Source organism: Antechinus flavipes, chromosome 2 (genome assembly GCF_016432865.1).
Source record: "Antechinus flavipes isolate AdamAnt ecotype Samford, QLD, Australia chromosome 2, AdamAnt_v2, whole genome shotgun sequence".
Lineage (NCBI taxonomy): Eukaryota > Metazoa > Chordata > Mammalia > Dasyuromorphia > Dasyuridae > Antechinus > Antechinus flavipes.
This window is the reverse complement of record NC_067399.1, coordinates 434426451-434453393: the sequence shown is the minus strand read 5'-3', so window position 1 is coordinate 434453393 and position 26943 is coordinate 434426451. Positions and strand designations below refer to the sequence as shown.

The 26943-nt window shown below is 34.6% G+C and overlaps 1 protein-coding gene across 3 annotated transcripts in view; it reads left to right on the top strand.

Moving 5' to 3' along the window:
* Nucleotides 1–26943, top strand: part of UIMC1 (ubiquitin interaction motif containing 1) — a 137705-nt gene that overhangs the window by 65937 nt on the left and 44825 nt on the right. For all 3 annotated transcript variants that reach the window (XM_051979009.1, XM_051979008.1, XM_051979011.1), the window contains exons 4-8: nucleotides 3871–3995; nucleotides 4934–6070; nucleotides 8959–9023; nucleotides 20720–20805; nucleotides 24106–24185. In XM_051979009.1, the coding sequence (XP_051834969.1) occupies nucleotides 3871–3995; nucleotides 4934–6070; nucleotides 8959–9023; nucleotides 20720–20805; nucleotides 24106–24185 (1493 nt within the window). The remainder of the gene's footprint in view (nucleotides 1–3870; nucleotides 3996–4933; nucleotides 6071–8958; nucleotides 9024–20719; nucleotides 20806–24105; nucleotides 24186–26943) is intronic.

The following is a 26943-nucleotide window of genomic DNA, read 5'->3' as shown; positions in this document are numbered from 1 at the left end:
TAGATTTGTTGGATCAAAGATCAAAACTAGATGAAAAAATAAAGATGCCACATGCAATTAAAACAACTCCATCATAATATGAATAAGTTATTGCCCCTGAAGAGTGGGAAATAAAGGACATCAATATCAGTTATAGTAATTTCATACAGACGTTTAACTGGTGGAAATCTGTTGCCACAATGAGGAAAACAGAAGTACCTAGAAACTGCACCAGTCACTAGCATTTGATCTTCTTGGCAAGCAAAAGAAGGGAACCTAGGCCACTGAGGAGTGGGCAATTAATTATGAGTAGCATTGCCTCAAAAAAAAAAAAATAGTGGAGAGAAAAAGAACTTCAGCAAATTTAGCAAATGACTTGTTTAAGCATTATCATCTCTAAAACATTTAAGAATGAAATTGAAAGGATGACATGTAAAATAGAAGATTCATAAGAATTTTTATATAAAATTATCTTCATGATGAATGATGATGGAACTATCACATTTAGAATCTATCATATATTCTGGGTTGTGTTACTGAAGGAAGTAAATATGGCATTGAGGAGAACAAAGACAGAAAAACCAACTGTACCGTAAAGGGGATTCATGTTGAATGTAAAAGTTTTGAAGTTGGTGAGGAGTGGGGAATTGATTCCCGAAGTTTATGGAAGGGAGGAAGACACTACAGGTACCCCTTCAACCTAATCCTGAAACTTATTGTTAAAAACCAACAGCCAATAAAATACCCACTACTACTGACTCACATTTGTATTTTTATATTTTTATAACATTTCTATGTGACTTTACACATAAATTGATAGAGCGTCTGGGTGGCTAGATAGAGCACTGGGCTTGGGATCAGGAAGATTCATCTTCCTGAATTCAGATGGCCTCAGATATTTACTATCTTATGACTCTGGGCAAATTAACCCTCTGTCTTAATTCTATGAAATGAACTGGAGAAGGAAATGGCAAACCACTCCAGTATCTTTGCCAAGAAAATCCTAAAATGCGATCTTATAGAGTTGAACAGGACTGAACAAAATAGAAATACAAATTGAGGGTATCCTTCATAAGGGCATCCTTTCTAGTGTCCTTCTGGAGCCAATCTAGAAAGGATTGTACTTTAGAGTAAATCATATCTTTTCAATAACAATGGACTAAATGGTAAGGAACACAAAATCCTGCTATACTTTTTGTTCAGTGATTTATTTTGATTGTTTATTGATTGTTTTGGTAGAGTTTAATGCTTCCTCAGTGTTTATTCACTGATAAGAGGGTCTCTCATGCATGTGTCGGAATAATACAAGATATGTTGAAAGTTAGAACAGCAGAGTAAACTATATTCAGCAATGCTATGAAATAAGGGATAAAACCAGATGTATGCTCACCAGAGCTATTCTTGGTGTTATGGTGGATGTAGTAGAATGCCAATTCAATTCATATAAAAGCTGTATTCTCTGTGAATCATGAATTTTTCCAGGTGTTCTTGTTTGTAAATGACTGCTGGTTTCTTGAAATCCTGGAATATTGCAGCACCTTCTAAATGAAATTCATTCAGTGAGATATGTTATCATTCAAGAGAATTTGCCCTATGTAACCACACAAGAAAAAAAACAAGTGGATGAAAAATAACTATGATTATGCAATCGGAAGAAAAGCCTATAGAGATTATCCAATATATTTATATTGGACATTCATTGTATTGGACAATAATTAGGATCTAGAATAGAAGGTCCTCAGGGGAGTAGGTTGGATATCTTTAAGAAATTATAGTTGTTTTAATAACTCCAAACTTTTTCCTAAATAAAGTCTTTACCACTGTACTGATGATGATGTTATGTGACTTCAAGGCATGAAATACTGTAATCTGAATTATTAAAGTTGAATATCATTCAAAGGGCATTGTAGAGGCTATAGGTCTTAATACACTGTAAGTGAGGAATTTTGTAACACAGGTGACTATATAGGATGATATTAAATCAATGTATAATTATGGGAGAAATTATTTCATCACACCCATAGTGAGAGCAAGAGATAAAGTGTTTCATTGGTATTCATGGAATACCACGAATCTAGAAAGGTTGAGGAAAGTCCCTCCCCCCCCCACCTCCTCTCCCCCCCCCCCCCCCCCCCACACACACATACACACCTTGTGCTGGAGCACAAATCCAACACAAAATCATCCTTGGAAAATTTTTTTTTAATCATCATTAACACAGTATCAGACATTAATTCGGGATATACTAGAATCTTCACTAAATTTTTTCTTTGATACTCATCATTTCATAGCTAGCATTTATATGATGCATTTATAAGATTTGCAAGGTGTTTTACTTATGTTGTCTTTCAAACAGCTGTATGAGGTGGGTTCTATTTTTATCCATGTTTTGCTGATGAGGAAACTGAGGCTAAAAGATTACTAATATAGTATATAATATAATATATAGCTAATATAATAAGATTACTGATATAGGGGTTATATAACTAGTAAGTGTTTGAGATAGGATTTGAACTCTAATCCTTCTATTTTCAGGTCTGCTGCACCACCTAGCTGATTTTTTTCCTTCCTCTATAGTGAATGTATAGGATAAGTGAAATTTCAGAGCAGAAAGGCATTGTTAAGTTGCAGTTTGCATCATTAGAGGGAAAGAATATATGCATCTATGCATCAATGATGTCTTCCTTTGAAGCATTTTGATTGAAAAACCTGAACCTTGGTGGCTCAATCCTTTGGCGATAAATCTTTTCAAAATTAGTTAGAAAGGGTCTTTCAGTGATATAGAGACTTTATCTCCAGGATTTTATTTGAAATGTTTCCAGCTTTGCTTGTGCATCAGGGACATAGGGTTTTTTTTTTAATAATAGCTTTTTATTTTCAAAATACATGCAAAGATTTTTAAAAAATTTTTTAACATTCACCATTTCAAAATCTTGTGTTTCAGATTTTTCTCCCTCATTTACCCCTACCTTCTTCCCTAGATGGCAAGTAATATATGTTAAACATGCAATTCTTCTGTATTTATTTCCACAATTATCTTGCTACACAAGGAAAATCAGATCAAAAGGGAAAAAAAATGCAATCAAAACAACAGCAGAAAAGATGAAAATGTTATGTTGTGATCCACATTTCAGTCCCCACAGCCTTCTTTCTGGATGCAGAGATGGTTCTCTCTATCACTACTCTATTGGAATTGGCCTTAATCAACTCAATGTTGAAAAGAGCCATGTCCATCAGAATCAATCATCATATAATCTTCTTGTTGCTGTGTACAATGATCAGATTCTACTCACTTCATTCAGCATCAGTTCATGTTGGTTTGTTTCTGAAATCATCTTGCTGATTTCTATAGAACAATAATATTCTGTAACATTCATATACTATAACTTATTCAGCCATTCCCCAACTGAGGGGCATCAGTTTTCAGTTCCTTGCCACTACTAAAAAGACTAATATTTTTTTATTTTTGCACACATGGATCCTTTTCCCTTTTTTTGAATGATCTCTTTTGGGTTACAGACCCAGTAGAGCCACTGCTGGATCACAGGATATGCACAATTTGATAGCCCTTTGCACATATTTCCAGAATGGTTGGATCAGTTCACAACTCAGGGACATTAGTTTTTCAGAGCTCAGGATCAAGTCCATGTTTTGGTAAGACAATTATGGAGGGCTTGAAAACTTTAACCTGTGCAAATGTAGAACATGATATAGTGGAGAAATCCAAGTCTGGAAGGTTAAAAGGCCCAGAATAGAATTCTAGATGGAGGGAAAATTGTAGTATTTATGCTGAATTAGATTAGATGATCCCTGAAGTCTTCTCTAGCTCCTACTAACCTGTGATTCCATTCTTTCTATTCACATAAATATATGATTTTTTTTCCTTCTCAGAGATGACGGAAGATGAGCAGTTTGCTTTGGCTCTGAAAATGAGTGAACAGGAAGCACAGCAAGTGAATGACCAGGTGGAAAAAGAGGAGGAGCTCTTAAGGAAGGCCATTGCTGAGAGCCTGAATGTAATTATATATTTTTAAAAGTTTTGGTGGGGTTGTTTAGCTACATTCCTTCACATCCTCAATCACAGACTTGTGACTAGAAAGAATATTATTTCCAGTATTTTACAGTATAACCTAAAATAACAAGGGGTTTATAAATCCCCATGAAAAATAATCCATGAAGCACTGAGGTAAGCTTTATTTGAATGTTAATTTTTGTATGAAAACATTTACTCTGTAGATTTTTTTTTAGGTTGTTGTAGAAGAATAGCACTCAGTAATTCATAAAAAGTACTCTTCTATTTTAATGTGGTATCATAAAAAGGAAAAATTGATGGACTTGGAACTAAATGATCTGGCTTCAAATGTAAACCCCTGGTACTTATTAGTTGTGAGACTTGAAATTGAAGCAAATAATTTAACTTCTCTAAGCCTCTTTTTCCTCTTTTGTTAGGTGGGTTTAAGAAGTCTACGCTTCACAGGGTTGTTATAAAGAAAGTCATTTGCAACCTGTAAAATGATTAGATATATCCTTACTCTTAAAATAAGGGTATTTAGTTACAAAGGACTAAAAAGAAGAGGACGCAGAGTAGCATTCTCCTTTGGGGAAAGTAGAGTAAAAATTGTTAGAAGAGACAGGAAGGTAGGATGAAATATATGGATTAAAAATAAAATTTGGCAGTTTTTCTGAAGATCTAAATTATATTCATATAAATCTGTATTCTGAATACATGGATATAAATTTTAGTGAGTAAACAGATGAAAAGCTAAGGACTGTAGTTGAAAATAACAGCATTCCTAAGCCATTATTTATGTCAGTTAACACTGGTTATTTAAAGATTGAGTTTCCAGATGTTGGAAAGGAATTACTTATTTATAGGATCAGTATCATTTTTTTTTATTGCTCCTCAGTGTAACTATGTTAATAATTTTATGGTGGGTGGGGTAACTTGTTTCAGAGTTGCCAGCTTTCTGATTCTTCTGTCACAAGCTCTGTACCTTTGTTCACTGGGATATCTGCACAGCACCACCAAGAGAAACCAATGATTTCTGAGACAATTGAACGCTTGTTTCCTTGTCCTGAATCTCCACGCTCATCTGTCGCATCCCTGTCACAGAGATCTCAGTCTGAACAGACAGAAATGCCGAAAAGCCCTCTGGTGATGCTGAAGAGGTTAAGTCAAGAAATAGTTGAAAGCTCATTATTATCAAGCATAATTTTATCTCAAGAAAAGAACCAACTTTCACTTAAATCCAGTGAAGCATCTTGCTCACCCGTGTTAAGTGACTCTAGTGATAATTTATCAAGTCCTCCTGTTAAAAAAAAGTTTGTTCTGAGTCCTACTTTTTCTCGAGTTCCTCTAGGAACATGGCAGTTGGTACCTCGGAAATTGTTTGCAAACTCAGGTGTTAACCAAGAAGAGGAGGTTGAAGGTAGAGAGAAGTGTTTGGGTAACACTGGAAACTTGGCAGCACAGCCAGTCACTGGCAGTTCAGGAACTGGGGATAAAATCAACCACCCAATTCTTGAGAATAAGAGCTTTTTTGACAATGGAACCAGCCAGAGGGCTGAGGATACCAAGTGTAAGCAGCCTAAAGAACATATTAGACTGGGTTGTGGTTCTTTCATGGCTACAAAAGGGAAAGGAAAGAAGACATCTCAACGCTGCCTCCCTAGCTCAATTGATGTTAAGAATATACAGGAGGAAATTGAAGGCACTGTGCACTATTATTGGGGCATCCCGTTCTGTCCTATTGGAGCGGACCCTAACCAGTACACTAAGGTTATTCTATGTCAGCTAGAAGTTTATCAGAAAAGCCTGAAATTGGCTCAGAGACAACTTGTTCAGAAGAGAGAGTTTGGAGAGCCAATATTACCTAGCTCTTCTTCCCTGCTACAAAAGGATCATGATGAAAGGCAAGCCAATGGAGTAAATGAAGCTATCACAGAAGAGGTAGGAAATGACATAGAACCAAGGAAAGAAACAAGGGCATCCACATGGCGCCGAAAAAGTAAGAATCCTCCCAAGAGTCCATTGCAGAGTTTGAAAGAAAAGCCTTTGTTGGAGGAAGAACCAACGACCAGTCATCATCAGGTAAGGAACAGAAATGTCGGGAGCAGAGATGATTTACCTGTAGAACAATTAGTAATATAGGTTAATATTAATCTATTGCTTTGTTCATTAATAGGGACTTAGAAACCTAGTATTTTTAAATTAATGGGATTTGTCACTTCTTTGGGAGTCCTTGTCTTTATCAGCTTGCTTTGTGGAGTCTGGAAAGATTCCTAGAAAGGAAAAGAAATCTTGTTCCTTCAAATCCTGTTTCCAGATTTCTCTGGATACTATAGAATCATAGAACCTGAGAGTTAGTTAGAAGGAATTTAAGAGGTCATCAAGCCCATATCTGAAAGTATATCTGATTAAGATTCCTCTACAATATGTTCAACAAATGGTCATCTAGCCATTGCTAGAATATCTTTTTTTTTTCCTTCCAGAAGGGAAGTTTAGATACAGCAAAATAAATTTTAGTTGATATTACTGTGTGCAATCCAGAGATATCCCTTTAAAGGAATAAATTAATTCCATGGTAGTCAACATTTAATAATTTGTTGTCATTCACATTTCTGGCTTGAACAATGCTAGGGGCTTGAATGCTGAGGAGAGCAGATCAGTTCCAGGTTTCTTAGTTTGAAGTCAAGAATTGAGCAGTAATCTTTAGAATAGCTGTAAAAGTGTTCAAGGGTCAGTGACTCCCTAAAAGTTCTCTAGCTCAAAAAGCAGAAAAGTTTCATGGGTTGTAATATAGAGGAACAACGTAGGACTTGGAATTGGAATAGCTCTTATCTGTTTGATGAATAACCTTAGGTAAATTTTTGTATTTCAATTTTTTTTATCTGCATAATGTTGGAATTTGAATTAGTTTGATCTCTGAAGCCCCTTTCAACTCTAATATTCTGTAAATGACAGTAGGAGTCAGAATTTCATTTAACTTGGGGGTTGGAATAGAACATTAAAGAAATAGGTAAAATGCATATAACTTTCTGTACCTTCTCTGGATCTTTCTTTTTGAGATTTCCACAGAGGAAGGAAGCATTTTAACTATCAAATACTTAGCATTGAAGATGTAGCTTTGATGAGAAGAGGCTACACTTGGGCCTCCTAAGTGGAAAATTGTAGAAACGATAGAATAGCAAAGTTCTGAAAAATAGGGAGTCTTCAGAAAGCAAAGAAAACAAAATCTATGAAAATTTTGCAAAAATTTTAGGGTGAGAGAGAAATTGGCTGTAAAGAAATATTTTAAGATTCAGAAATTTTAAAAAATGGGACTTTCAAGTCATGTTTAGCTATTGATTGACAAACAGACTCTCTAGGAAAGGGCTTATAAAAAATGTTTGAAGAGAATAAATGACTTTGGAAAGAAAAAATTAATGAGATCATGGATCCTACAGGAAGAATATGTATCTAAGCTGTTTGATTATCCAAAACTGTATTCTTAAAGGGGAACAGGTTGAGTATTCTGCCAACCTTCTGTATCATTAGGTTTTTGTTTTCTTTTTGCCAGAATGCAATGTTAGAAAGACACTAGATGTCAGTATTGCATCTCTTTTTCTTTTCCTTCTTGAAGAACTCTGGGGTAGAATGTTATTTTGTTCTTCCTGAGTTTTAACAAATAGTCTAATATAACCTTTAATGCTTTCATATTTTCATCTTTTTACAGTTTTTTATCTCTCATTTTTCCTGACAACTTCATTCCTGGGTCATTATTATAACTGTTTTCTCTGTGACTAAAAGTTGAACTTTTATTCCTACTTTTGAGTATATTTAATAATTTACCTGAAGGTCAGAAAGATATTGAGTTGGCTTGTGTTACTTGTGTTCTGGTAGTTGATATGGAAAATTGTAAACTTGCTCTAAGAAGCAAGCAGAATTGTAGCAGAGTTTCTTGTCAGTAGTGTTCCCCAGTTTTGTTCCTGTGACTTCTTCCTGTCCATCTGCATTCAGTAAATTAATATTAAGACAGTTTTACTTTGATCAAATGAAATGACATTTTTGCCTTTCTTCTCCCCCATTTTTACTGTTGCTCTTAAAATGTCATGGGAGCCCAGAGGTTCATGTAAAAAAGATGAGTCATTTATGTACTAGTCTAGACAAGTAATCATCTAGCTTCTGGTCAAACACTTTTAAGTGATTAGGGAGCCCACTAACTCACAGTAAGGAAGCTTATTCCATTTTCAGACAATTATGAATTTTAGGAAATTCTTTATTTTGAGAATAAATTTGGCTCTCCTTAACTTCAATTCTAGTTTTTATCTCTGGAGCCAAGCTCTTTTCCATATGATAACCTTTCATATATTTGAAGAGAACCATCATTTTTTATTATTTCTCCTTCCTCCAAAATAAAAATATTTCTCCAAACCAAACATCTCTAATTACTTGATCTTTTCATGATGTGCCAGAAACATAGTGGGGTGTGAGATACTCAGTTACTATAGTAAATAGTTATTGTACACATGAATGACTTCCAGATCCTTCATCATTTTGGTAACCTTCTTTTGGTCAGGCTTTGATTTTGCCAATTTCCTTCTTAAAATGAAGTACTCAGTACTGAACACGATATTTCAGATGTTATCTGATCACATACATAATGATACCAAAACCATAGTGATAGATTGTGTATTAACTTGCTATATTTCTAGGTTCTTATAGATGTGCTGTTTTATTTCTGTTGAGTACAGAATGCTTAAAATCTAATTTAAAGCCAAATTGAAAGCAACCCCCAAATTACTGTTACTTTTTGAGTTATACTTTTTTTTCCCCCATCTTTGACTACTCCACCAAGAGAGACATTTGCTTTTCTGAAGTCATTCATTTACTTTTCCTCTTTGCTTGATGGTAGAACTGAAAAAAATGAGATAGCGGAAAGAAGAAAATCCTGTTTGACTCATATACGTATATTTAAGATATTGCTCATTTTATTGCAGAATTCCCAGGTTCTGTTTGCTGAGGATGCACCTCAAAAAGATGATGTTATGACACTAACACCAAGGTGAGATTATATCTGGCTTGTGTTGCTTTGGAGTTGATTTCTCTACCCTTAGCACATGTACTGTATGAGTAGGGTAAGGCAAAGAAAATTTTTATGATGCTTTTGATATTTTCAAAGAAATTTTGTAAGAAATTGAAATCATTTTGCTGAAATTGATCCAAATGTGTATCATCCACATTTAAAGTATTTTATTGGGTTCTTTGAGGGGGGTGGGGTGTCATAAAAATGGGTTACACACAGTCCCTGCCCTCAAGGAACTTACAATTTAAATGTATGTGTAGAAGGCTCTGTTTTGAGGAAAGAAAGTATATGTCATAATTAACATACTGACTTTATTAATCATTAATTTAATATACATTAATGTACTAAACAATGTGCTAAAGTCCTGGGGATACAAAAAAGGGCAAAAGTAGTCCCTCTCCTTAGGGTGCTCACATTATAATGGGAAAGCCAGCATGCAAATGACTATAATCAAACAAAATATTTAATCTCAAATGAATGGCTTGGGAGTGACTTCTTGTAGAATGTGGGATTTTAATTCTAAAGGAAGCTACCAGAAGGCAGAAATGAGGAGGTAGGGAATTTCCTGCGTGATAGAGCCAGAGAAAATTCATGGAGAGATGTTGGGTCTTGTGACAGGAACAGCAAGAAGATAAGTGTGACTAGATTATAGTATCTTATGAAGGGGGCATCTAGTACAAGAAGAAAAGTAGGAAGGATCTGGGTTAAAACAACCAGGTGATGCAAATAAGTGAATCAGGAAGAGTTAAAACAAGAGAAAATTGTAGACCAAATTTCCCTCATGTATATTGATGCAAAAATCCTAAGCAAAATACTACCTAGGCAACCATTATATCATAAAGATTGTACATTGTGACCAAGTGGAATTTATATCAGGAATGCAGGACTAGTTCAATATAATAAAAACTACTGACTCAATTGATTATATTAAAATTATATTGATTATATCAAAATCAATAAAAATCATATTAATAGATGGACAAAAACCTTTTGACAAAATATAACAGTCATTCCAATTAAAATCTTTTGTAAGTACAGATATAGATTGAAAGTATAGATATAGATTTTTCCTTAAAAATAACATGTATGTACTTTAAAAGGGGCAGGCAGGAGATGCAATACACAGAGCGATGGGCCTGGAGTCATGAAGAACCAAGTTCAAATTCATATTCAAACACTTGATAATTGTGTGACCCTGGCAAGTCACTTAATCCTATTTACCTCAGTTTCCTCATCTATAAAGTGAGCTGAAAAAGGAAATGGCAGACTTCTTCAGTATCTTTTCCAAGAAAATCTCAAATGGGATTATGACTGAAGTGATTGAACAACAACAACAATAATCTACCTAAAATCATCAGCAAGGATTATCTCTAACAGATAAGTTTTTGAAGTCTTCCTAATAAGATTAGGAGTGAAACAAAAGATAACTATTATTATCAACATAATTCAGTGTTGTACTAGAAATGCTGGCAATGGCAATCAGGAAGAAAAAGAAATTGAAGGAACCAGAATGGGCAATGAGGAAATAAAACACTCTCTTTTTGCAGATGATATAATATACTTCGGAAATCCTAGTGAGTCTGCTAAGAAATTAGTTGAAACAATTTTATCAAGGTAGCAGGATATAAAATAAACCCACATAATTCATCAGAATTTCTGTATATCACTAACAGAGCCCTGCAAGAAGAGGCAGTAGATGATAGTTTCTTTAAACAACAGTAGTCAATATAAAATATCTGGGAGTATACCTGCTAAAGCAACTATGTGAATCTAATTATAAAACACTTGTTACACAAATAAAGTCAGATTTAAATAATTGGAAAAATATTGTTCATGGCTAAATATAATAAAAATGACAATTATACCTAAACTGATCTTCATATTCTGTGCCACCCCAGTCAAACTACCAAAAATTATTTTTAGCTGAGGAAAAAAAAGAATTCATTTGGAAGAACAAAAGGTCATGAATATCAAAGCATTTGTTGAAAAAAAGGTGAAAGAAGTCTAGAAGTAATAGATCTTAAATTGTATTTGTTATAAGGTAATTATTAAAACTCTGATCCTAAGAAATAAGATGGTAGATCAATGGAAAAGAGTAGGTATACAATCCACAGTAATGAATATTATAGTAATATTGTATTTAACTATAAAGATCTAAGCTTTTGATATAAAAATGCAGTGTTTGAAAAAATTCTGTGTAAATTGTAAAGCAGAATGGCAGAAACTAGATATATATAGACCAATATCTTAGATGATTTATTAAGTAAAGCTCAAAATGGGTACGTGACCTAGACATTAAAAAAAAAGCTGTCATAAATAAACTAGGTTATATCAGATTCATGGATAGGAAAATTTATTCATAAATGAGAGAGCATTATGGGATGTAAAATAAAATAGGTAATTTTGATTAGATTAAGTTAGAAATGTTTTATACAAATAAAACCAGTATAACCAAGATTAGAAGGAAAGTATAAAATTGAGAAAAAAATTTTATGGACAGTTTTTTGGACAAAGGCTTCATATGTCAAATATGTAGAGAACTGAGTCAGATTTATAAGAGTAACTTCATTCCCTAGTTGATAATCTAATGATGTGAACTGGCATTTTTGATCAAAACAATGTATAGTCATGTGAAAAAATGCTTTAAGTTATTGTTGTTGAGTTGTTTCAATAGTGTCCCATTTTTTATGACCCCAGTTAGGGTTTTCTTGGAAAAGCTATTTGAGAGGTTTGCCATTTCCTTCTCTAGCTCATTTAAAAATGAGGAACTGAAATAAACAGGGTTAAGTGATTCGCCCAGGGTCATACAGCTAGTTAGACTCTGAGGTTAGATTTGAACTTTGGTCATTATCTTGCCCCCAAGCTTACTAGCCTATACCATTGTGCCACTTAATTTCCCCCATTGATTAGAAAAAATGTAAATTAAAACAACTCTGGGTTATCATCTCACATCTATCAGATTGTTTAAAATGATGTAAGGGGAAAATGACAAGTGTTGGAAGGAATATGGAAGAATTGGGATACTAATGCACCTTTAGAATTGTGAACTGATAAAAATTTGCAATTATGTTCAAAGAAATATAAAATTGTGTATATGCCCTTTGTCCTAGCAATACCACTGTTAATGAATGTTTCCCAGGGTAATAAGCAAAAAAAAAAAAAAAAAAAAAAAAAGAATCTATATGTTCTAAAATGTTACAACTCTGTGGTGTTGAAGAACTGGAAATCAAAGGGTTCCATCAATTGGGCGATAACTTAGTTCTGGCAATATTTCATATGTGATGTAAGAATTGATAAGTAAAACGATTTTAGAAAGATGTGGAAACACCTGCATGAAATAACATAGAATGAAATGAGAACCAAAACAATGTTGTATAATAGCAATGTTTGAAAAGTAACTGGATGGCTAAATTAATCTGTGAAATACGAACATTCAAATCAGCTATAAGGGACTTATAAAGGAAAATCCTATCTACTTCCAAGGAAAGAATTGATATTTGATTCCACATATATACCTATATCAAATGTTGGCCTTCTTTAATATGAAGGGGAGAGACAATACAGAACTCAAAGTTTAACAAAATTTTAAAAGAAAAAACAGGATTTTATATTTGATCTCAGATAATTAAGTACAGTGGAGCTGATTTATGGAATAGGTGAGTGACATTGTGCTCTGTGATTTAGGAAGATTGCTTTGATAGTAGAATGGAGTTGATTAGGGTGGGGTGAGATTTAAGGCAGGGAAACCAACTAGAAGGATGTTGCAAGAAATCGAGGCAGGAGGTTATAAGGGTCTTCATATCTCAGAATTTTGATCTGGAAAGAATCTTGGACATCATTCTGCTTAAATCCTTCATTTTAGAGATAAGGAAACTAACTCAGGGGTGGGGGTCTTCAGATCACTCTGGTAATAAGTAATAAAATGGAGATTCTGACCCAGGAATTCCAGTAACAAATTTTTTTCTGATTCTTTGCTTACTGTGTTATCTAATTTCTACTGCCAGTTTTCATTATCCTTCATTCTTAATTCCATTATACCTAGCCAAACTTTTTTCATATACTTCTTTATATATGTCCTTCTCTAGTATAGAATTTTTTCCTACTTTCTTCTCCCCCAATGCATTTTCATACATACAGCAGAAAAAAGATGCTATGTGAAATGTCCCATTTCATATAACTATTGGAAAAGTATATAATTCTGTATGTTACTTTCAAAATTGTCCTGCATGGGATATAAAATAAACCCACATAAGTCATCAGCATTCTTATATATCACTAACAAAACCCAACAATTAGAGATACAAAAAGAAATTCCATTTAAAGTAACTACTGATTGTATAAAATATTTAGGAATCTATCTGCCAAGGGAAAATCAGAAACTTTATGAGCAAAACTACAAAACACTTTCCACACAAATTAAGTCTGATCTAACCAACTGGAAAAATATTAAATGCTCTTGGATTGGGCGAGCAAATATAATAAAGATGACAATACTACCTAAATTAATCTATTTATTTAGCGCTATACCAATCAGACTCCCAAAAAACTACTTTGATGAATTAGAAAAAATAACAACAAAGTTCATATGGAAAAACAAAAGGTCAAGAATTTCAAGGGAATTAATGAAAAAAAAAATCAAATGAAGGTGGCCTAGCTGTACCAGATCTAAAATTATATTATAAAGCAGCAGTTACTAAAACCATCTGGTATTGGCTAAGAAATAGACTAGTTGATCAATGGAATAAGTTAGGTTCAAAGGACAGAACAGCCAATAACTTTAATAATATAGTGTTTGACAAACCCAAAGACACCAGTTTCTGGGATAAGAATGCATTATTTGACAAAAATTGCTGGGAAAATTGGAAATCAGTATGGCAGAAACTAGGCATCGACCCACACTTAACACCGTACACCAAGATAAGGTCAAAATGGGTTCATGACCTAGGCATAAAGAATGAGATTATAAATAAATTGGAAGAGCATAGGATAGTTTACCTGTCAGACCTGTGGAAGAGGGAGGAATTTATGACCAAAGAAGAACTAGAGTTCACTATTGACCACAACATAGAAAATTTTGATTATATCAAATTGAAAAGTTTTTGTACAAACAAAACAAATGCAAACAAGATTAGAAGGGAAACAATAAACTGGGAAAACATTTTTACAATCAAAGGTTCTGATAAAGGCCTCATTTCCAAAATATATAGAGAACTGACCCTAATCTATAAGAAATCAAACCATTCTCCAATTGATAAATGGTCAAAGGATATGAACAGACAATTCTCAGACAAAGAAATTGAAACTATTTATAGACATATGAAAATATGCTCCAAATCATTATTAATCAGAGAAATCTAAATTAAGACAACTCTGAGATACCACTACACACCTGTCAGATTGGCTAGAATGACAGGGAAAGATAATGGGGAATGTTGGAGGGGATGTGGGAAAACAGGGACCCTGATACATTGTTGGTGGAATTGTGAACACATTCAGCCATTCTGGAGAGCAGTTTGGAACTATGCTCAAAAAGTTATCAAGCTGTGCAAACCCTTTGATCCAGCAGTGTTTCTACTGGGCTTATATCCCAAAGAGATACTAAAGAAAGGAAAGGGACCTGTATGTGCCAAAATGTTTGTGGCAGCCCTGTTTGTAGTGGCTAGAAGCTGGAAAATGAAAGGATGTCCATCAATTGGAGAATGGTTGAGTAAATTGTGGTATATGAACGTTATGGAATATTATTCTGTAAGGAACAACCAGCAGGATGAATACAGAGAGGACTGGCGAGACTTACATGAACTGATGCTGAGTGAAATGAGCAGAACCAGGAGATCATTATATACCTCAACAACGATACTGTTTGAGGATGTATTCTGATGGAAGTGGACCTCTTTGATAAAGAGAGCCTTAATTGATCAAAGATGGACAGAAGCAGCTACACCCAGAGAAAGAACACTAGAAATGAATATAAACTGCTTGCATTTATGTTTTTCCTCCCGGGTTATTTATACCTTCTGAATTCAATTCTCCCTGTGCAACAAGAAAACTGTTTGGTTCTGCACACATATATTGTATCTAGGATATACTGCAACCCATTCAACATGTAAAGGACTCTTGCCATTTGGGGGAAGGGGTGGAGGGAGGGAGGGTAAAAATCGGAACAGAAATTAATGCAAGGGATAATGCTGTAAAAAAATTACCCTGGCATGCGTTCTATCAATAAAAAAATTATTAAAAAAAACAAACAAATAAACAAAACAAAATTGTCCTGCATGTCTGGGCTTCTTTCTGAACTTCTTTTGTCTTCTATGCACAATTAAGAGCATTTTATTGGCTTTTTTTCCCCCAGTTATATTATTGACCTTTGGACCCTCTGTTTTCTCCTAATTAAAAATCTGAAGAAAGACAGCAAAAAAAAAAAAAAATCCCTTTGTATAGGGATTTCCTTTGTATAGAAATAAGTTTAACAATGAAAATGAACAGTGTCCAGGTGCAGAAATGTATTTCTCTTTCTGTACCTCTTCCAAGATCTCCTCTTATTTATTCTAGAAGCTACTAGGTTTTGTGTGAGTTTGATTATAATTCCTTAATCCTTAAAGTACTTTTTTTCTAGGTTTTTGCAGAATTTTTTCATTGATGTGGTAATTTAGAATTTTGTCTGTGACATTCTTGGAACTTTTTCTTTTGGGATTTCTTTCAGGGGATGGTTACTATATTGCTTTCTGTTTTTACTTTGCCTTCTGCTTTTTATAGATCTGAACAGTTGTTTTTTTATTATAACTTTTTATTGACAGAACATATGCATGGGTAATTTTTTACAACATTATCCCTTGCATTCACTTTTGTTCCGCCTTTTCCCTTCCCTCCTTCCACCCTCTCCCCTAGATGGCAGGTAGTCTTATACATGTTAAATATGTTATAGTATATCGTAGATACACTATATGTGTGCAGAACCGAACAGTTCTCTTCTTGTTGCACAGGAAGAATTGGATTCAGAAGGTAAAAATAATCTGGGAATAAAAACAAGAATGCAAACAGTTCACACTCATTTCCCAGTGTTCCTTTTCTGGGTGTAGCTGATTCTGTCCATCATTGATCATTTGGAACTGAATTAGATATTCTCTTTGTTGAAGATATCCACTTCCATCAGAATACATTCTCATACAGTATTGTTATTGAAATGTATAATGATCTCCTGGTTCTGCTCATTTCACTCAGCATCAGTTCATGTAAGTCTCTCCAAACCTCTCTGTATTCATCCTGCTGGTCATTTCTTATAGAACAATAATATTCCATAACATTCATATACCACAATTTACCCAACCATTCTCCAATTGATGGGCATCCAATCATTTTCCAGTTTCTAGCCACTACAAACAGGGCTGCCACAAACATTTTGGCACATACAGGTAGTAACACTGCTGGATCAAAGGGTATGCACAGTTTGATAACTTTTTGGGCATAATTCCAGATTGCGCTCCAGAATGGTTGCATTCATTCACAACTCCACCAACAATGCATTAATGTGTCCCAGTTTTCCCGCATCCCCTCCAGCATTCATCATTTTTTTTTCTTGTCATCTTAGCCAATCTTGACAGGTGTGCAGTGGTATCTCAGGATTGTCTTAATTTGCATTTTTCTGCTCAATAGTGATTTGGAGCACTCTTTCATATGAGTGGAAATAGTTTCAATTTCATCATCTGGAAATTGTCTTGAACAGTTATTATTTATGATTTCTTGAGATACTATGTTCATTTTTTTAAATCATGAATTTCAGGCAGAACATATTCTTTTAAAATTTTATTTAGGTAAAAATGTACATTCATTTTTTTTTTTACATATTTCCATATGAATCATGTTGGGAAAGAAAAATGAAAACAAAAGGGAAAAACTAAGAAAGGAAAAATAAAAAAGAAAGCCAGTCAAAACCGTATGCTTCAATCTGTATTAAGTCTCTGCAGTGCTCTTTCTGATTCCATATGGCATTTTCCATCCAAGTCTGTTGGAATTGTCTTGGATTACTCTATTACTGAGAGGAACTAAGTGTATCATAGTTGATCGTAACAGTAAAAGTGTACAATGTTTTCCTGGTTCTGCTTGCTTTACTCAGCATCAATTCATGTAAGTCTTTCCAGATTTTTCTGAAATCAACCTGTTCATCATTTCTTATAGAATAATAATATTCCATTACTTTCATATACTATGACTTACTCAACTATTCCCCAGTGGATGGAGATCCACTCATTTTCCAGTTCTTTTCCTTTTTTCCCAGTTCAGGGACAATCAGTTAATTCTTTTAATTAAAGCTTTTTATTTACAAAACATATGTATGGGTAATTTTTCAACACTGACCCTTGCAAAGCCTTCTGTTCCAAATTATCCCCTCCTTCCCTCCCCTAGATGGCAGATAGTCCAATACATGTTAAATGTATTAAAATATATGTTAAATCCATTATATTTATATCGGATCCAGAAGGAAAAGAAAACTGGGAAAGAAAACAAAATGCAAGCAAACAACATAGTGAAAATGTGTGCTCCACACTCAGTTCCCACCGTTTTCTCTGGGTGTAAATGGCTTTCTTCATCAGTGAACAATTGGAACTGGTTTGAATAACCTTATTATTGAAGAGAGCCATGTCCATCAGAATTCATCATCGTATAATCTTGTTGTTGCAGTGTATAATGATCTCCTGGTTCTGCTCATTTCACTTATACTGGTCAACGTTGTCTTTGATTTACTCATCCATGATGTTTTATTTCTTGAATTAAAGGTTTGTATCTGGGCCTGAGTCTATCCGTTCTTATGCTTTTGTCTTGATTCTTTTTTCTCCTTCAGTTTCATTTTACTTTCAGTTCTAAATTCTGTCTCTTCTTTTAATCTCTTGAGAAAGCAAGAAAAACAGATCCCATTACAACCATATGAACCCTACCACTTTCTCTGTCTCTGAGTGTCTTCTTTCAGGTCATTCTGGGTGGTACCTGTGTTATTGGCAGGGTTCCCCCCCTTTTTTTTAATAGCCTGCAGGCTTCTAGTCTACTTAGTCTATATTTCTAGGGTAAAAGAAATAATTTGCTGTATTTTCTCATTTTTTTAAATCATTATTTACTCTGATGGGAACTTTAGGATTTTAGTGGTGAACATAATGTAGAACCTAGGTAGTGGCCTCTTGTTCAGACAACTTCTTTTTCTTAAAATATGTCACCTTGTAGGTGTTATTTCTTATGACTCCCTGCACACATATTGTGCTCTCTGCCTTCTCCAAATACTGGGTTTTCATGTTTCTCTACCGTGGTTCATTCTGTTCCCTATGCTTGGAATCCATCCCCTTCATCCCAGACTGCTCAAACACCTCTCCTCCCCCCATTCCCCAGTCTGTTGCATCCTGCCCATCCTGTAAAGCCCAATTCATGTATCACTTCCTCTAGGAAGACTGCCTGATTTTTATCAGTTCATAGTGATCTTCTGTTTTGGAACAGTACTTGTCCTTGAATTTTTCTAATGTACATACTTAATGATATTTTTTGTTATCTATCTACTTGTCTTTTCCTCCTCCTTAGATTCTAAACTTCTTGAGGGTGAAGTCTATCTTGTTTAAATAGCACCTGTCATAGTCTTCACAGAGACTTTTTAAAAAAATTGTGTTTATAGCTCCAATTTGGTAGTCTTTTCCTGTTTTTTGTCCCTCAACTCTTCTTCCTGTACTCATATGTTAATTTTATTTAATGTTAATTCATCTCTCCTTGTCTCTATACTTTCCCCTCTTTATTTTTCATTCAAGTACCAATTCTCTTTCAAAGCCCAGCTTCAGCTTCATAGCTTGATTCTTCCATCTTTTAGTGACAATCTCTATTTTGTGAGTTCCTACTGATTATCCCCATAGTATTATTTATTTAACACAACTATATATAGTTGTGTATTATTTTCCTCCTTATTTCCTATTCATGTCTTCTTGATTAAATTATAAGCTCCTTAAAGGTAGGTGTCTTTCCCAGATTTTTCCTGTATACTTTGCTTTCATATAGTTGTAATTCTTTATAACAGTGTGATAGAATTTGGTTATTGGTAGTTATTATTGTCAAATTATGCCTCTGACTAGTCATTGCTCTGAGCCCTGGAGATTTTACGAGTTGCTTTTTGGGTTGAATGGTGGGTATTCCCTGCATAGTTATAACTTATGTGTTATCTGGGCTTTTCACAGATAATTCTTACTTCCCATCTATCCTTGCTCACATTTTTTCCTTTTCTATCTAGCCAAACTTTATCCCAGGCCCAGTTCTTATTATGGTGATGATGAGGCCACATAGTGCTCTGACCAGAGAGAGAACAGAGAAGATTGGAGAAATAAGGAAAACACTCTGAAATTTGAGCTAGGCCTTTGGGATTTGGCTAGGTGGAGCAAAGGGATAGCATAGCCTGTGTACCAGTCTAGAAGAATTTCTTTCAATGCTGGACAATATGGCTTTGGTTGAATTCTCAGGCTATTCAAATGGTTTTGGAAGTGGTTTTAACTGGAGAAAGCTTTCTGCTTCCTGTGGACCTCTTTGCTTTGTTGTGGTGAATTTTGTGCAGAGCAGATGTAGGTTTTAATAAATGATTATACGCTTTGTCACCAGGAGATAGTTGGAGTAGCAGGCAATGCGGTTTGACTTCAAATTGATTAGCCCATTTTATAAATGTCAGCAAATTGTTTTGTGATGGACCCTTTGAATAGAGCCCTGATGTTACATGCAGAGTAAACTGTGCCTGGCTTGGGTTTCTAACAAATGCTTTGAAATGTTTTATTTAGAGAGAGAAATCACTTGTGGTTTCCTATCAGGATTTAGTTATTTATCATGAATCAATGGTGGCTGTTCTCTCTTCTCTGTGGTTCTCAGTTGACATGGGGATTTGTGTTTTTTTTTTTTTTTTTAAGTGTTTTCTTGCATACTTGATCAAACTAATCGTAAAGCTCAGTGAAGCGAGAGGGGGCCAGCTCTGAATGCCCACATCACTAAACCACGTGTTCTTATGTCAGGAAGAGATGGTATTCCGTGAACAGGCAGGGAGAACCAGAAGGTCAGATAGGGAGAAGCCATGTATAGTTAAACTCTGCACAAAATGCTCTACTTGTGTGGGCAGATTTTTGCTGTAGGGCAACTTGGAGAGTTGTAGCCTATTTTTTGCTGCTTTAGAAAGAAGTATCTTGAGATAAAAAAGAAATTAACAGCAAAGTAGGAAGAAGCTAGTGCAATGTCAGGAAGCTCTCCAAGTTATTTGCTCTGAGTGTACAAATCACTGCAATGTTCAGGCTTACCTGAGATAGGCAATATAAAACAAACCTTTGACATTCTTAGATTGGAGTGGAGATTTTTGCCTTCTCTGATGCACACAGGCAGTGCTTACCCTTCAACCTTCCTTTGTAAGTTCCCTAGAAGGAGTTCCTTTTTATGTAGTGATTTCTCTGGGACTGAAGTTTCAAGCCTATTGTATTTCCATATTTTTCTTCTGGTATTTCCACCATCACTTTTCACATTTCCTTTTTCTTTTTTCTTTACATTTTTGTGGGATTACAGGTGTCAAATATACTGTCATTTTGTATTATCAAATATATTATCTAATATACTGCTACTCAGCATTATTTTGCTCTTACGCCTGATTTATTTTACTGGGAATTTGACTGTTGGTCCTTTTTCAGCTCCATTGCTCTAAGCCAATTGACCAGTAAGAAAAGTCCAGTCATTGACAGGAAAAACTCTGCAGAAGAGATCACAATCTGCCCAGGTAAGAGCCTCTGCTGACTTTGCAAAAATTTGCATATTCTCTATTTGGTTTTCAAATCCTACTTCAGTACATTTTTTAAAAGTTCTCTTGATTTGCTTTAAATTCCACAACCCATTTGATAGACTTTGTCTAACTCTCTAGTTCTTCTTCTTCCCCTCTTCTTCCAGAGAATATTTTTTTAATGTTGAAATTAACATGACTTTTATTTCCTCATTTGCATACCAACCTCCTCAGAGATGCCAGCATTGCACCAGGAATAGCACTTGCTTATTTAACCACTGCTTTTGGACCCATTGGATCTTGTGTGTTGGTTTAGTGTATCTTGCAGAACTGGTATGCTGACTTACTTGTTATCAAAAAAAATTATTTACAGTGATTTTCTTTTTTCTTTTTATGTTGTAGTTCAATGTTGTATTGTTGTATAGCCATTCAGGAGAGTGAGTTTGTGCTACAACTCTCACTGCTTTTGACTGTTCATTTCAGATAGACAGCTAACCTTGCTTGTTGCCTCATTGTATCTTAATTTTATAAATTATAGAAATTAGATTGCAAGAGAAAAGTATGTAATAATCAGATTCTAAAGTAGGATTTTCTAAAGTAGATTCTAAAGTAGAAGGGGCTTCCTTGGGGGGGTGATGAGTTTCTCATCACTATAATAATTATATAATTAATATGCCCTAATAAGAAATTCCCAGTATTAGAGAATTCATTCCCTCTCAAAGGTATCTCTTTCTACTTCAGATTAGCTCTCATTATTATATACATTATGATTATTGTGATGATGATGATGATACAGGCTATCCCAAAACTATCAGTATAGTTTTAAGCTTACATAGTTTTAACTGCACTAAGATTCTTTTGGAAATTTGTGTGTGTGTGTGTGTGTACACTTTGAGTGTGTAGTGCTTTAAGGTTTAAGAAGTCCTGTCACTTCATTTGATTCTCACAACAATTTGGTGAGGTATTTATCATAGCCTCATTTTATAGATGAAGAAACTGAGTTTGAGGGGTTACACAACTAGCAAGCAATTTAAACCCAGGTCTTTTCCTAATTCCCAAATTATTTAATATACCTTCTAACAAGTATTGCCACAGAGCAGATTTTTTTGCTGAGGCAATTGGCGTTAAGTGACTTGCCCAGGGTCATGCAGCTAAGACATGTTAAGTGTCTGAGAGCAGATTTGAACTCAGGTTCTCCTGACTTTAGGGCTAGTGCTCTATCCATTGCACCACCTAGCTGCTCCACACAGAGTAGATTTTCAAGTGAATTTGGATGACTACTTTTCTTTTTTCATTTTCCCCTCTGTACCTAAATGTCATTATTCCTGGCTTTTATAAGGTCCTATTAGGTCCATCAGGGAAACGTTTATTTTTTTCTGGACAAAGTCTAGAACACAAACATCTTACATCATAGCCTGGGGTTAGTATGAGACTTTATTTTTAAAATTAAGAAGTTAGGGATAGAAGTAGATTTTTACAGGATGGTTCCTCTTCCTGGTTTTGTTCCCACCTCAATTTGCATAAAATGAGGTTCTTACAGAAGACCAACCCATGTGCAAATTGCTCTGCTTTTGGCAAGATTGTACTCCCCAGGAATGTTGTTTTTATGAAAAAGACTCTCTTTGCTGAGTGTCACTAATTCCCACTCAAATCACTAACTCCGTTATCTAGCATGATAGCATTTGACATCATGACAAACTCCAACAGAGAGAGACCTGGAAATAACAATGATCTCAAAAACCACAATTAATGAGAAGGAAAAGCCAAACATTCTATGACTGAGTTTGGATGGCTTTTATGGTCATGACTCACTGCCATTAACTTGGTAATTAAATTTAACCAATAGCTGACATAAACTACTTCTAAGTGAGATTGCAAAGGGTTCTATACCATTAATATTCCTTTTGCCTAAAGAGATCCTACTAGAAAAAGCAAACTTAAAAAAAAAAGAAACCTTTATAATATATATGAATTGATTCTGTATGTTTTGATCCTTTTAGGTGAAACAGATGGAGAGAAGTTTAGTCCATGTTTTTTGCATCTTGTCTAGAATCTCTGACAGTTCTAAGCTTCTAGCACTCCATTAATAATGTAGTTACTTTGTGGTATTATTCAGTTAAAACAGCAGTATTGTAGCATGGGACTGTAATATGTATTATTCTAGCATCATGTATTTATGGGCAGCTGCGCCCACTTTAGCAGTCATTATTGTCAAGTATTTCAGTCATTTCTCAAAATCAGAAGTGAAGACTTTTTATGATTGCAGTAGTCCAAGCAGTAATCAGCCCCTGCCTTTGAAGAATCTGTCTTTTCTTACAACATTTGTTAGCAAAACCTGACAAAGAATATTCTCTATTTTCTGCAGCATGGTAGGGAATATTATGCTCAGATATTTTGATCAATAATGTTAATATATAGTTATTAATTTCATAATATTCACATACGGTAAAAGACACTTAATATTAAATAGTACAGACCACAATTTAATCTTAGTTTGATGACATAAGGGATACTTTAGAATCTTGCTACATCATCATTATTTATATCAACTATCTTTGTACGTGATAAAATTCCAGATAACAGATTATTTATATACTGACACAAATCTCTTTACCATACTTGTTTATCACTTTGCCTACCATAAGTAGAATGTAAGATACATAAAAATGTGTGTATGTACTCCCATATACATATATGTAAGTGCTTATATATGTGAATTTTAAAAATAAGCATTTAAATGTGTGTCACCCATCATGCTAAGTGCTGTACAGACACTCTCATTACTTCTTACATCAACTCTGAGACAAGTACTGTTATCATCTTCATTTTACAGAAGAGGAAACTGAGACAAATCTAGATTAAGTAACTTGTCCAAGGTAATACAACTAGCTAGTAAGTGTTTGATACTGAATCTGAACTCAAATCTTCCTGATTCTAGGTCCAGCATCCTAGCCACTGTACCAGCTAGCTCTTAAAAGGTTATCAGGTCAGAACTACAGTTATGTTTAGTTTGCCTTTGTTCTGAATCACTCTTTTTTTTTTCTTTTTACAAATTTCTACCTCATTTATTTTAGTACATCCCTGTTATACCTTCAACTTTAGCACTAATATGGGTAGCTTCTACTGACTAAATTGAATGGGTATATGTTATAGAGATAGTCATATATATATATATAGTACTATTAATAAATGTTTGATTTGCAGATGGTGTGAGCATAGCAAGATGAAAACTGAATTATCTAATAAAATTTGAGTTTAGAGAATAGAAATCACGTAGAAGAATTTGTTTTTGTATTGCAGAGACGCAGCTAAGTCCATCTCAAGTTCTTGAACTAGAGAGAGAAGAGGAATGTCTGTCTAGTAAAGAAAGACCTATTAAGGTAAGAAAATAAAGACTTGTTAAGGTAAGAGCAGTGGAATCAGGTATGGGGCATGGAGGACTTCTTCTGGAGCTTGTTAGGTAGAAAAAATTGGGGGGTTTTCTGTCTCTAAGTTACCTATCTCCAAGGACTTCTCAGGAAAGAATCTTGTAACTTTTGGTTCACTCTAACTTGGCATATTACTAAGAAATAGTGTGGTATGATGAAAAAAGCTAACTCTTAAACTGTGAGTTAGAATTTCACTGTCTTTCATTAATGCTGTGATTTTGGACAGAAAGTCACATAAAATTATTCACTCCTGAAGATAATTTTCATCTTCTGCAAAATGAGGAGTTTGAATTAGATGAATTCTAAAGTCTCTTTCAGCTATAAGATTCTGTATTTGTTAGTTGGGAGGAAAAATTCCTTTTGGGCAGCTCACTTGTTTGTTGTTGCTAGTAATGTAACATACTAGGATGAAAAATTTTAGGATGAACTCACTGTCTTTTTTCAAAAAATTCATTTTTGTTTTTTAACATCAATATCTTTTCTCACTGTATCTCTTCTCATTTCAAAAAATATAAAAGAGGGAAAAAAAAGTTAAAGAAAATTAATTAGTACATTAGAAAAAGCCTGACATTTTCTGTAGTGTTCTACATCCATGATTTCTCACTTTATGGGAAGGTAAATGAAATGCTTCTGAGGTCACTATGGGATTTTACTTCTAAGCGTTGGTGTCTGGCTTGACAGCTTGAGCCTTAAATAAGATGGTAGAAATTAACCTCTTATTTTCATGATTACATTTCCTGTCTTATGACACATCTTCAATAAGAACTATGTAACTACTGCAATAACGGAATCTAATACAAGTTCCTCCTTCTGTTCAAGACTCTCTATGTTCTTGTGACTCTGACAAAGAAATGTGACCATCAGTAAGTCCTGTCAACTTTAGACATGCGAGTTGTGACAAGAGGATCTGTGAATGAAACAAATTCATTCTCATGTAGGTACAAAGAGTTGGCTGCATTTGTATGCCTGATTGTTTTGTCCTTTGCTACCTTGAAGTGTCTCGGACAACAGAATTCTCCTTTCTTTAATGTTCCTCATTTCTTATAGCTGTTTTGGGGGCAGTGAGTAGATCTCCTCCCTGGTGTCTGCTTCAGGTAGCCATGTGACCACTTCTTTCATTACTCATTCACACAACCTGGTATGTTGGAGCATGATCTATTACTGTTGACAGTTGACAGACTCCTGGTGTCAAAGAGCAGTAGATATGAAGATAGCATTTCCTATAGCATAGTGCCCATTCACAGATCCTGTTAACAATGTAAATATGGCCTTTGGATGTATGTCCCTGTGAGGGACCCCAAATTCTTGCATTCTGGGATAATGTTAAGTCATTCTGTCACATAGAAGTCCTTGCAAGTCTGGAGTTAATCAAGGATGATTCCCTATGCAAGCACACTTGCAAAGGATATGGCTTTATATGGGTCAAAGAACACGAGCCTTGTTTAAAATTTACAGTGCATGTCTGCATCATTACACATCAGAAGAATGTGATTGTGGTTTGTATTTACTTCCCTAAATATCTTGGAAGTTTCCAATAAGAGAGCTTTAGCTTTTTAATTATTGTGATCCATTTGCTTAGTTTTACTTACTAGGGCTATGAAAGCTCTTTGAACCTTTCATATGTGTGCAGGTAGAGATATTGAAGATCACAAGGGTGTGTTCTCTCATATCTGAGCATGGACCATTTGATCTGAAATGTCTTACTTCATATGTATTCTTGCCATACCACTCTGTAATGTACTGTGACTGTTCAGTGACACCAGATTGCAAATATCAGAAAACTACTTTGACAGCATCTCTGGGGTAGCTGAAAAATTGACACTTGAACTGAAATCCCTCTCAATTTGTTTTCCCGGGGGATTGATGCTTATTTCATGAATGTTGTATTTGGAAACTTGTCTTTCAGGTACTAGATCAATTCTCTCTTCTTCAGTGATTTCTGTGGAGGTTATTACTCAGGCTACTAGTTAAATTGGTAGATAGGGGGAAAGTGTTTGTATAGTGACTGACCTAGATGGTAATCTCATTGCAAGTTGCAAAAGAATTAAAAAAAAATTTTTTTTAAGTTGCCACTGCAGTGGACTTTTGTGCATCAGACTTAAAGAGTCACTCCTTTCAAAATGCTTTGCAATGGTGTCTGATTACCTTTTTGAGAAGTAGTTATGTGATATGAAGTAAAGGTATCTCTGCTAAGGCTGAGTCTTCTGCTACATGGCTTTAATAAAAGCTGCTTTTGTTATATTTTTTTCCTCTTGAGGTTTCACTATGGTAGTTAATATTTAAACAGATCTTTTTAATGGTGCTAGAAAGAAGTCTTTTTTATTATTATAAAAATATTCAAAACTCTTCTGGATTGCCCATGAACATAGTTAGAAGTGTTCTAGTATTCATAATAAGGCAATAATAGACAGACTTATTCTTCTTGAATACATTAAGAGTTGAAAGCACATTTTCTGCATTTTATAGAGCTGGTTATGAATGCAAAGAAAATAATGCTGGGGTATGTATTCTAGTAAGATGCATGACACAACACAACTGTTTAGTGAACTGTTGATGGCCACCAATTTTGAGGCATTCGTAACTGCTTGTATGTTGTTAAGGCATAATTGATTTTGTTATTCAAATAAAGCTTCTGACTGATATCTCTAAACACAATGAAGAACCAAACCTAAGGAGGAAAGGATACTCAGAGCCAATGTTGTTAGAAAGA